The 11,359-nt window shown below is 33.2% G+C and overlaps 1 protein-coding gene across 12 annotated transcripts in view; it reads right to left on the bottom strand.

Moving 5' to 3' along the window:
* Positions 1-11,359, bottom strand: part of Wdpcp (WD repeat containing planar cell polarity effector) — a 391,210-nt gene that overhangs the window by 316,201 nt on the left and 63,650 nt on the right. For 11 of the 12 annotated variants that reach the window (XM_013514679.1, XM_013514684.1, XM_005385718.2 and 8 more), the window contains 5 exons: positions 10,990-11,074; positions 7,478-7,525; positions 6,584-6,628; positions 4,870-4,940; positions 4,559-4,618 (listed from right to left, as the gene is read on the bottom strand). In XM_013514679.1, coding sequence (XP_013370133.1) covers positions 4,559-4,618; positions 4,870-4,940; positions 6,584-6,628; positions 7,478-7,525; positions 10,990-11,050 — 285 coding nt within the window. In that variant the 5' untranslated portion in view covers positions 11,051-11,074. The remainder of the gene's footprint in view (positions 1-4,558; positions 4,619-4,869; positions 4,941-6,583; positions 6,629-7,477; positions 7,526-10,989; positions 11,075-11,359) is intronic. The other variant, XM_013514682.1, reaches the window with a different exon arrangement.

Below are 11,359 nucleotides of genomic sequence, written 5' to 3'. Positions count from 1 at the left end.
AAATCCTCTTGACAGACAGCTTAATAACAACATTGAGACTTAGAGGTACTTAAATATTAAATAAGAAAGAATCTGCTTGGAACCTTTCTCAGGTTCCTTTACTTCTAAACTCTTTGGTTTTTAGAGAAACACATTTCTCTGCAGTCCCTCACTATTCTGACTGCTCCTTCTGCTTCTTTTTGTTGGTTTGATTTTCTTCTGATTCCCTAAGTAGAAGTATCCTTGGCTCTTAGTTCTTCTCCCAAGATACTTAGCTCCCTGCAGGAGATACCAAATTAGATGGTTTTAATATCCCTTTGGCTGTCTCCTCTAAAACTTTCAACTCCAATTTTCACTCTGGTTTTATTTTCCAGTAATATCATTTGATTTCTTCTGGTCACTTCACTTGGAAACAAAATTTTTTCTCATGATTCTAAATTTGTTTACAGGTTTTCAAAACTCTCTGCACCTCAGCCTTCTAGTACTGATCTTCTCTGGTCTTTGTGTTTCAAATTATAGCCTACTGCCAGGCTAATCCCTCCTTAAGTCTAATTTAAACATGGCACTTTCCTGATGTAAAACTATTTACAGTATTACAGAACAACCTATCAATACTTTAGTGTAGCATTCAAAATTCCTGTTAAGCAAATTCCAACTTGCCTTTTAATTGTATTACTTCACTTTCCAACATGAACCATTTGTCCCCAAGTAGGCCCATTGCCTCACTACCATGAAGATACCCCATTTAATCTTAGTTTATCTAATTCCCCTTTTTTAGACTGACCTCCTCATTAGCTTAATCACATTTTGTATGTCTTCTGAGGTCTAAGTAAAATTATAACTTCTGTGCAAAATTTTTCTTAACTATTTCAGATTACACTGATGTCTATGCTTTCCTTAGCTTCTACTATTTTTTAGTTGGTTTCATACAACTAAACACTCAGTGTTGTAGTGATTTCATATGTCTATTTTCTTTGACTAGGTTATGCTAGGACTCAGTCCACACCTTACATTTCCTTAGTGACTTTCACAGTGCCTCCTAACAATGGTGGCAGGCAATAAGTATTGTGTAATGGGTTTTGTGTAAATATCACTGTATTACTAATAGTTGTAATTAAACACCACAGTTTGTCTTATATCATTTTCTGAGGAAACCAAATTGATTTCCTCGTAATTTGATAAGAAATATCAGGTTCTACAAATAAAAATGTAGTATTCAAAAAGTTCTACTAAGCCACAATTTTTCTGTGATAGAGTTGGAATATAATTTGTATTTTTTAGATAGCCTGTCACTATAAAACTAATTACGTAATACTCTCCAAACATGAGTATGACTTAAAGCACAATACTGGATAAACAATCTAAAAATTCTACCAAAGTGCTCAACGTTAGTAGTTTTTTAACACTAAAACTATTTTTCCTTGAGAAAAGTTTATAAAACAGTTTGAGAAATTCAAAGCAGGAAATTATTAAATGCTTTCCATTCATTAAAGGATTTTAGGAGACAATAAAACAGTGAGCAATATATTTAATAAGCGGTAAAACTCAACTCTAAATTGTATCTCAGCTCTTTTAATGCATCTCGAACAAGGAACATGTATAGCATGAAAAACTGACCTCAAAAGACAATTTTTACACCAAATTTACATGTAAGTAAGTTAAGATTTGTAAACTGTCCTGAATTTACAAGTAAAGAGAATACTTTTTAAATGGTACAATTTTCTATTAGTGTACAACTTATAGGTCACTGGTTTGGAAACATTAAGTTTTGTAATCAGGACAATCTTTATATCTCATTATCTGACACAGGGAAAGGTCTGAGCTCAGGCTATATCCTATACCCACTTCACTGATATCTAAACAACTAGGCATTTAAAGATTTCTTAAAGACAAAACGCAACCAAAATAAATAGCCTAAATCCTAAATTTCTCATTTCTTCATGGTAAATATTTATAATAACAAAGGAGTGGCTTATTTCAAAGACTAGAAGTTCAAATGTGTTCCTACAAATGCTCAGGAATTTTTTTCACTTCTTTTCCAAGAGTTATAAAACATTATGTTGTAGTCAACTGCTGCCATGTTAGAACTAAACAGAGGAAATCACTGCCTATGGAAATCACTAATAGAATTTGAGCTATGTTATCTGTGGAATTACTATTTTGAAAGGGTGCACAAATGAAGTCCCTCAGAGATTCTAATGAGAAGGCTTATATATTTTACAAGTAAGTACACTTAATAAAATTTAATAAAAATTTAAATAAAATGGCTAAGTGATCCTTTTCTTAAGCTAAAAATCTAGGTTGAGTATCAAATTTTTAACTTATTCCAGTATTAGAGCTCTTTAGGAATAGAATGCACACAGTTCTAGAAGACTTAGCTAACAGTCCTGTCCAGAAACTAAAGAAATAAAAGGATATTGCTAGAGGTCTCTCAAAGGGCCTAAAAGTCTAAGAACTGACTGCACTCAAGAGCAGAAGTAATTTTGTTATAATATATTACATCAGGAATATTCTGGGAATAAAAGAGTCTTTTTTAGGAATACCTTATCCATCACAGAAATAAAGCACAAGCTGGATACTGAGGCTCAGGCTAATTATTCCAGCACTCCAGGAAGCTGAGGGAGGAGGATTGAAAGTTAAAAGAGCCCAGCCTCAGCATACTAGTGACTTAGCAAGACTCTTCCACAAAATAAAAAAATAAAAAATGGCTGGGGATGCAGCTCAGTGTGAAGGCCCTGGGTTCAATCTCCAGTACAAAGAAAGAAGGAAAGAAGGAATGGAGGGAGGCAGGGAGGGAGGGAGAGAGGGAAGAAGGAAGGAAGGAAGGGGGGAAGGAAAGAAAGAAGGAAGGGGGAGAAAGGGAAGGGAAGGGAAGTAGGTTTAATAGCCTAAATAATCATTACTGTCAGATTGCTGTAAATTATAAAAGTTACTTTGTATATGCTCTATCGTGAAAATTCCATTTCTTAGTTGTATTAATTCAATACTTAGGGGCTTCTTCTCTAACATTTCTCCACCCAAATAAACACGCAAACTTGGTATTAGGTTAAAAGGCAATGAAGTATATCTTAGAAAAGGCTGTCTATTGGGGTGCTCTACTGCATACTTTAAGATACCTGACATGTTCCAACTTACCCTGTGTGATGGTAAGGGTGGAGGCCATGAGACACGCCTCTTTCTATAGCTGGTAGGCTTGCCCTCCAGTCAAATCATTTTGAGCCTACTTTTAAGGTGAGTAATGGAATTAAGAACTACAAGTTTGAGTTGCACTAAATTTGAAACTTAGTTTGCACTAAGTTTGCAATTTTGATTCAGGCTTTAAAGTCTAATTAGAACTCTTTTATGCAAACAATTTATCATTTTAAAGTTAGCACATCCTTTTGAATAGTATCCTAAGGTGAACTTAAAAAGTGTCATTGTTCTAAAAAAAATTCATTTAGCCTTGTAAACAGTCTGGAAAATGAAAACTTACGCCAGTTGAGGAGGTAACTAAACAGCTACCTACATGAAAAATGGTGAACTGGTTTAGACCAAAAAAAGGAAAAGCTGTAACTCATTAAGACAATAAAACTACATTCAAAAGGTAGATTAAGATACATTTATAAATTTGTTTTGTAGATTTATGGATAGAATCATGACCTAAATTTAAAACAAAAAATGTTTACACATAAAGCACATTATAAACAAAAACTTAAACTGAAACAGAGTATTTGATTCCACAAATAAATTATAATTATTAGTAGCAATAATGTAAAGTCAATTTATGCATGATTAATTCTTTTCATCACAAACAAGTAGCTTTTTTCTAGGCAAATGGTATTTTTTAAGACTATCAGCAAAGTTAAGGTACCTGTCCATTATTTCATGACCAATGAATGCTAATTATTATGTACTGATTATGTTCTATATCTAGGCCCATTGAATATTTAGATCATCTTTTGCGGGCTATAATATGACTGTCAATAGAATATTCTGCAATGAAAATATATTTATCTTCATTGTCTAATACAACAATGTGTTTACTGATTACTCTAAATATGGGTAGTGTAATCAAGGAACTGAATTTCAAGTTTATTTCTTCAGCCACATACAACTAGAGGCTACCATATTAAAGAGTATAGCTTAGTAGGCCCAAACCCTTACACAAAATGTCTTGTTATATTAGGTCTCTAATTTGTTTGTTGATTTCCATGAGCATGGTATTCACAAATGCTTATGAAGAGTGGTATACTGAAAAACATTTTACATTGTAACATCATCTTCACTCAAAAATATGATTAAACCTATGGCAGCAGACACTTAATACAACATTCAGAAAAATCCAAACAGAAAATGCTATGTGAAAAACTTTTTATTAGTGTTTATAGTATGTCAGCACAAGCACACTGATTAATGAGGTACCCTTGTGGCCTATGTCAATCTGTCTGATGTTAGTTGTAGTATGACTAGAATTCAAACTATGAAATATCCACTCCTAAAAAGTTTTTGTTCACCACCTATCATAACACAAAAATACCAATTACTACATAGTTTTCAGCTTCACTGTTGAAATGCTACAAAACTTGTCAAACCATTTTACCTGACAGACATATTTGTTCTTCCATTTGCTCAGCACACACTGACTGTTTTGCATCAGCTCCTAAAGAACAACAGAAAAAGAGAGAGTGCAGTTGGCTATACACATTGTGATTATCAGTTAAAGTGCTTCTGATTCAACAGGAAAAAAAATCAACATGCTATACAAAGATGCAACTGTTTTGGAACTTTGCACTGGACAAAAGCAAAGCTATCATCGCCATGAGAGTTGATCCTTTATGAAAATTAAAGTTGTTGAAAGATGTTTTAAAACAGATTTGTTTGTTACCATTTTTGAAACTTTTTGAAAGATACCTCCAACTCTCTGAGTGAGTCTCGAAGTTTTTCTGGGCGTCTATTTTTGAGCGTCCAAGGATAATCTCGTGCTGGCAAATAAAACATGTACTACAGTTAGTTAAACATGATTTAAAAAAGGAAACTGCATAGCAGCGTGCCTTAGGAAGATTAAAATAAAACACCTTCATAATTGAGAGGAAGTGGGCTTCATTTCTATCATCAAATGACAGCCTCTTAAAAGGCTTTGTCATAGTAACAGGATTTTTACCACAAAACAATCTCCCTGATGATAATTTTATGATGATAACCAACAAGCTTAGAGAACCTCTGGAAAACTGCTAGGACTGTGAACCTAGAAGTAGTTAAAATAGTAACTGACCTACTCTTTACCACTGAAAACCTTTTCATGTAAATAACAGAATGCTCAACCCCCAAAAAATTTCTGCATGTGGCCTTACTCAGACCTGGAAATTCTCATGAGTAAAGAAATACAGTTAGGAAAAAAAAAATAATGTGTGTGTGTGTGTGTGTGTGTGTGTGTGAAATGTGATTAAAGTATCATAAATAAAAACTGGAAAAAGTCAGGGGAATCTAAATTTTAACAGATTTGGCACTAACAGTGTAATATCCTCTTTAAAATCTATACCATGATTTTTTATTTGTAATGAAATACCCATATTTTTTATTTAACTGAAAGATGAAAGTATTTAGTAGAGTCGTTATGTTTCCCTTAAAAGAAAGTATAACTAGTTCTGCTTTTAAAAAATTAATAAAATTGGTTAGAGGTTTAGCTCAGTGGTAGAGCAATGTGCTTAGTATGTGCTAGAGCTCATTTTGATACCCAGCACCAAAACAGAGAGAGAGAGAGAGAGGAAGAGAGAGAGAGGGAATGTTAAACTCAATATATCTATTTTATGAGAAAAATAAATTCATCTTTGCATTCTAAGTAAAGTTGTGTATATAGGTATATGTATATGTGTGTGTTATGTGTTTATCTACATATAATATGTATAGTAATACAGATATTTAAACTGGATGATAGATTTGCTATATTTCATTATTTCAGCAAATTAATTTGGCCCTATAAACATAATTTTGATGTGCAGAACATATGTATAAAGTCTGTGTCATAGCTACTAATATAGTATTTTAAAAGTTAAATGTCAGTCCATCCATTTAAAACAAGAGAACAGTGGGATTTTTAGCTCTATCTATATCCCAAATAGAACCTTAAATTACATTTAAGTCATTAAAACCACATAACAGTCAAGCCATATTAAATATATATAAATATATTTATTTATATATTTGAGACCAGCAAAGGTTAAATAAAATGCAAATACTGATAATTATAAATCTTATTTTCTTAAAATGGACAAAACATGTTAATAATTCAGGCCCAGTATGAATAATTAAATGTTAACATTAGAATTTAAGCATGATACATATATTTCAAATATATTAAATAACATAAACATGGCTCCTTAAGAAAAGTTTATGTTTGCATAAGCTTATATCTTACCAAAATAGGGCACAGAGACCCCAATGATCTAAATTAGAAAGGCCCATCAAAAATAATTCCTATTCATAATTTTCTATACCTAAACAATAGGAATTTGTAATTATAAGAAATTCAGACAGAGTAACACTTCCAATTTGTACAAAAATCACAATATTTTGTAATGTTGACTTTCTAGTTTCATAATTCCAAAAAATTATAAAGTAAGCTTACATTCTGCCAACTTCTGCTTTTCCTCTAAGTTACCATGCTCTGTCGCTGACATTGTGTCAGAGAGAGATGAAAAAATAAAAGAAATGGAATTCACTTTTATTATAGCATCTTGTATTTTTAATATGTACACATATGGATTATTACACATACTATTGAGATTAATAAATTATGCTAAGCTTTACAAAGGACAGTTGAGAAAAATGTCACAATGTGGATATTTTCATATCAGAAAGCTATTCCCTAAATTTGCAATAAAAAAGCTTACGAGGAAAATAGGTGAGCCAATATCCTGAGTTTCCGATCTCATCAGATAGAGAAAGGAACTGCAACCGAGCCCTGCAGAGAAGCTGCTGCGGTCTGTCATCACAACCATGAAGTCAACCTATTAAGCCCCAAACCAAGCACACAGGATGCTCAAACAAGCCCCACTTCAACAGAGACCAGAATAGGAAGTAACTCTAGCTAGGGAGACCTTTTGGCCTATCATAAAACTTCTGGGATTAACAGGATTAATCAGATAACAAAAATTGATCATTCACTCAGAAATGCCTATTTCAGATAATCAGGTGAGGATCCAGGAGGCCAGGATCAGTGGGACCCACGCACTAACAATGCCCTCTACTGGGACACCAATAAATAAACCTGAATAGGTTGTGCTGTTATCAAGCTGATCAGCAATAAAATAAAAGTAAAAATTTTCATGTTCTTCTACAACATTTTATCAATATTACTTTATTTTATATAAATCAGATATCAACCTCACTGTTTTTCTAAAGAACTGAAGAGACTTTTCTTTAAATTCTAGAATTTATCTAAAGCTCATAAGAGTTTCTAATAATATTTTGTCACTTAGCATAATTTACAGAAATTAGCTACATAGAAAAGGTACTTTACCTGGTGGATCTTTCTTGCCATAATACTGGTAGATTCCGATGTCTCTATCTATAGAAAGGGAAAAATAACATTAAATTATGGTAAAAAGTTCTGGAGAATAAGAAGCCAAACCATACTATATTGGAGGCAAGGATGGGGAGGGGAGCAGAAACAGTCTCCTTATGTTACTAGAAATAAAATAGCTCAAAAGCATCTGGACATGGGTTCATCTATTCTAGGGATATGCAGAAACTGGAAAGTTTATCAATCTAATGAGAAAAAATTTACACAAAACTAGAATGGCATGAGGAAAAGATTAGTAAAGAACTGAAATCAAGGAAGACCAAGTTTTCTCTTTCACACTTCCTCTGATATTTTTCACAGGGCGCTACCAAAAGGAACTGCCACTAAGCAATGCCAAATGAAATCAGTGGATGGAAGAAAATGCCCTAGCTGTTGGATTCGGAGCTGTGGCTTGCATTTCTCCAATTTAGCTCAAGAGTCTAGTTTCCGTCATACAGCATTTGGGGGAAAATCTGCAGGAAAGAAAGAGAGGATTATGGAGAAGTACAGATAAATTATTATCTGAAACTTGTTTAGATTCAAAAGGCTTCCAAACTCATTCAAATTCAGATACTCTGCTGGGACTAGCTAAGAAGAAAAGCTAGGCTTCCAGATGTTGACAGTGATTTAACCTAGGAATCTGTTCTTGCCATTTAAATACAGGAGTAGAGAATAATTTTGTCCATTTTCACCATGTCTATGAACAATGAGATACTTCTTTGATTGAAGTAACATTTGTTTCCTTCCATGCAAAATAATTTTCAGTTACTACCATAAGGCGGATACAACTGTCTCTAAAGGAAGGAAGCAGTACAGACTGCCCCCTAGTGAATGACTGCTCTAAACTTCTTCAAACTGATAAAACTACAGACACACACACACACACACACACACACACACAAATGCCACTATAATTAACTCTTCACATATAGTTTTCCAACAGTCAATCTTATATACTTACTGAAGCTCTATTTTATTCATCATGCCATTATTAAAACATACAATTTTAAAGAATAGAGTTTTGTATCTAATAGTTACATTGAAAATATCTACTAAGGTTGGATTGGGGGATGTCATGAATAGGGCTTCTTGAGTACCAGTATTTTATTTCTTGACCTGGGTGGTGATTTTATAGGTGTACCTTCATTTTGAGCGTACTGTAATGACCTGTACACTTTTCAGAACACATACTTCAATAAAATTTTTGTTGTTTAGGCTAAGAACCACAGGCACTATGCATGCAGGCAAAAATCCTCTACTAAAATGATTCCAAGCTAGAATTATAACATCATTCCATATATCTAAATATTTTCTACAACTCCAGAAAAAACTATGAAGATCAAAAGTCTCAAAAAGTATAAATCCTAGACATATGAGAATAAGAAATGAGAAATGAAGTATGCAACTATGATAAGAGAACAAATGCTTCAATTAAAATTCCCACTAGTAGTAATATAAACTTTCTTTTGGGTAGTTTTGGATTTTTGCTTTTTTCTTTCTTTCTTTCTTTCTTTCTTTCTTTCTTTCTTTCTTTCTTTCTTTCTTTCTTTCTTTTTTGGTAGTACTGGGGACTGAACCAAGGCATACGAGCCACATCCTCACTCCATTTTTAATTTTATTTTTGAGATAGAGTCTCCCTAAGTTGACCAGGCTGGCCCAAATTTGCAATCCTCCTGCCTCAGCCTCCTAAGTAGATTATAGGCATGTGCCACAGCACCCAGCTGCTTTTGAGGTTTAAAATTTTTTCTATTTATATTTCTAAATTTTTTATTTTCATTTCATTTTATTGCTGTGCTGGGAATTGAATCCAGAGCTAGGCAAGTACTTTATCATTGACCTACATCCCCAGTCCATCTTTTATATAGTTTTAACTTATAAGAGATGAGTATAATTTAAATGCTTTCTGAAGTTTGTGTTTTGCTTCTTGATTTATGGATTCAATATCTTTCCTCAAGTCTCTGTTGTATATTCTTTTTCCTTCCTATATTTGTTTCTTCAGAAATCCTTTGTTTCATTTATATGTTTTGTTTTCTTCCCTATTAAAGACATTCCTCAAATATCTGGTGATCCTTAGCTCTCTCTTCATATTTACAGGTGAGACTACAAAGGCTGACTGGAATCTCTGAGTACATGAATAGGGTTTGTCAATGGGAAGGCTTCATTGAACATCCAGGGACCAGAGTACTGTATTTCACTGAAGAATGACCTCAAATGTCAGTGTAGATAGGTCTCTGAGGGACTGTGCAGTCACTTCAAAGACAAATTCCTCAAGTTCTTTCTTGAAAATTGTACAACTGGGTGTGACATTCTCAGAACCAAGTGGGATTAAGAAGACATTACGAAACAGCATGTGAGCTTCCATTTTACCCCTGTTTTCAGGTAGGTAAGTCTTCTTCCACTGGCCCTGGTGTCTCTGAGTTCAGAGAATCCCTATTAAATACTTCCACAGCATAAGAGGTGCCTCACTATTTCCTATATGGACCTTCAAGTCCCTTTGTAGTCACTCTTATGCCACACACCCATCTTCTGCAACATCTGGCTCCCTGAATTTCTTTACCTTTCCAGAGTTTTAAGACGTAACTTGGTTGTCAACGGAATCCTCCTTTGTAGGCAAGTGATATTCAGATCTTTCAGTTCTGCTAATTCCTTCATTCCCTCCATCTTCCAAAAATTGTCCAAATGCAGTTGTTCCCTTTCCTATCCCCTTACTCCTTGTAGGTTTATGCCTCCTTTATTTAATTCATCTTACTCTTATTTTAGATGAGTTTGGGGAGTAAGCAAATGTGCTAAACTCTTGTTTAACTGGGAGTTTTATTCTTATACACTTTAAGATAAACAGTGAAAATATAACATTCATCTGTAGTTATATACTCAATATAAAGAAACAATACTTTGTAAGGTAAACCATTTTTGTAATCATGATTTAAAAGGCACATGAATAAAAATGTCCTTCTAAATACAAAAGTTGTTTGGGATAATAAAAGAAGAAGATATTTAAAAAGATGTTTTCTAATGAGATATTTATATCATATATTAACAAACATTGATAAAACATATCACTCCCCCCAAGAAATGCAAAATGCAGAGAACATAAAAATAATTGTATTATCATAGCTATATATTTGAAATACTTAATATTAAATATAAATGTCTACCATTAGCTAGACTGTAAATATTTGATTATTAATCAGTTATTATGAACAATCCCAAGGGAAAAAATCAACATATGAGTATAGGAAGAAACAAATATTAAACCAATAAAATTAATTTTCAAAGCTGAAAAATTAAGTCAAGTTAAAAAATAAGTTGGTAAGAGTAATTAAAAGGAAGCATTTACATTAACTGATTTTTTATTAAGGATAAAGAATGCAACTCCAGCTGGAGAATCCAGGCTCTAACCTTTGCTAGTACTTATTTACAATGGTGAAACATATTTTTTAAATATTATAATTGATCCAGAGTTTATTTACCCCCAATGTGTAAGGTATTCTTCAAAGACCACAGGTGCAGTTCAGTCAAGCAGAAAGACATCTGATGGCAAAAGGAATTTCTGTCCTGTTTAAAAAATGATTAAAAAGGCCAATTAATTTATCTTCTATTGCCTATAAAATCAGGATCCCCTATAAATAGTAAAAAGAATCAATTGACACTATTGATATTTGAGATATGGTCCTTCAAAATAAAGACAATTTAATATATTTGGTTTTAATCATCCAGAAATAAACTCTAGAAAAAGAAAAATATACTTCTTTTTCCTGGATTTAGAATGTCTTCACAGGGGCTGGGGATATAGCTCAGTGGCATAAGCACCTGCCTGGCAAGCACAAGGTTGTGAGTTTG

This window comes from Chinchilla lanigera, unplaced genomic scaffold, assembly GCF_000276665.1.
Source record: "Chinchilla lanigera isolate Chin_1 unplaced genomic scaffold, ChiLan1.0 scaffold00023, whole genome shotgun sequence".
NCBI lineage: Eukaryota > Metazoa > Chordata > Mammalia > Rodentia > Chinchillidae > Chinchilla > Chinchilla lanigera.
This window is presented reverse-complemented; position numbering and strand designations above follow the sequence as displayed.